Genomic DNA, 1378 nt, shown 5'->3' on the forward strand with positions numbered 1-1378 from the left:
TATATATATTTTTTTGTTATAATAATGTAATTTACAAGACACTGCAAATAACAACTTAATAAAAAAGTATGAAAAAATTAATTTTACCAAAAGAAAAAAATAAATAAAAAATAAATAGTAGTTTGGAGCAGGGCTAACTGCAATTCCAGTTAGTTACACGCTTACAGACTCTAAACATCTTTTAAGGCCATCTAATAGCAGCCAGTTTATTACTGGAGCGTTTCTGTGTTCCTGTTCACTTCAGCTGTAGGAGGAAGTTAGGTGAAAAAGTTACTAGCGACTCGCAGCTCTCACTTCTCGGTTCAAATCTCTGCCTTTGTCAACTTTATTAAGTGAAAGGTTTTTATTTTGTTTCAATACAAATCCAGGATGGCCTTAGCAACCACATAGCAACACGCTGAAACCATTGATGACACACTTGGATAATGATTACGACTTTTACTCTAAGTGCTACTGATATTTATTGAAGATTAGTATAATCTGTCTTATTCCTTTTCTGGTTATGCTTTTTTTTTCCATTTTAGTGGATAATGTCCAAATAAATACCATTTTGGATTAGTGGAGCATAAAACGTTCTCTCTTTCAGCCAGCTGTGTTTTAAAGCGACACCTGCACTGTTTTGTGCGTGTTTGGCAGGTATTTAGACCTGGATCTGGTGGTGAGAGATAAAGACGGGAATATTCTGGACCCTGACCTGACCAGCACTATCAATCTGTTCCGAGCGCATGAAACCGCGTCCAAGCAGATTGAAGCTCGCATCCAGGAGGAAAAGGTAAACGATATTAGACTGTTTTTATCCATTATGCCACTTACTTTTTTTTTTTTCCCCTGGTGTCTGTGATTCATTTGGATTGAGAAATTTAAAGGTGTTCGGTGTTACTGGATTGTGAATGTGCGAGGCCTGAGAGCCGGCGGCACACTTTGCGGTGTATTTCTCATCACCACCTGCTGTAATAAACACCTTGAATGTTTTCCGTTACTGAATATTTATATTTGGATGTGACAATTTTGTGAAGCTAAACCGCATGGAAAAAGTCCCTGACCGCCGCTCTGAAACGCCATCGCTGACGTGTGAGAGGTCGCAAGGGAACAGAGAGCATGAGAGCAAACCATCTCACTTCCTACCTTCGCTGTGGGGCCGCTATGATATAGTGCTAAAAAAAGGATTTGTGTTATGGCATCAATGTGTGTTCATGTAAATTAATTAGACACAAAATGTATTAATTAATTATATAACATTTGACTTAAACCTAAACCAATGTGTTCTTGCCTTAAAACAAATTTAATTAAATTTTGAGAGACACACACGTGCACACACACACACATTATGTGTATATATATATGTGTGTGTGTGTGTGTGTATATATATATAACACAC

At 37.3% G+C, this 1378-nt stretch overlaps 1 protein-coding gene across 1 annotated transcript in view; it reads left to right on the top strand.

Moving 5' to 3' along the window:
• LOC122355354 (dedicator of cytokinesis protein 1-like) overlaps positions 1–1378 on the top strand; it is a 61773-nt gene that overhangs the window by 6468 nt on the left and 53927 nt on the right. Inside the window, exon 8 of the mRNA XM_043253523.1 lies at positions 637–772. Within this exon, the coding sequence (XP_043109458.1) occupies positions 637–772 (136 nt within the window). The remainder of the gene's footprint in view (positions 1–636; positions 773–1378) is intronic.

This window comes from Puntigrus tetrazona, chromosome 12 (genome assembly GCF_018831695.1).
Source record: "Puntigrus tetrazona isolate hp1 chromosome 12, ASM1883169v1, whole genome shotgun sequence".
NCBI classification, from domain to species: domain Eukaryota; kingdom Metazoa; phylum Chordata; class Actinopteri; order Cypriniformes; family Cyprinidae; genus Puntigrus; species Puntigrus tetrazona.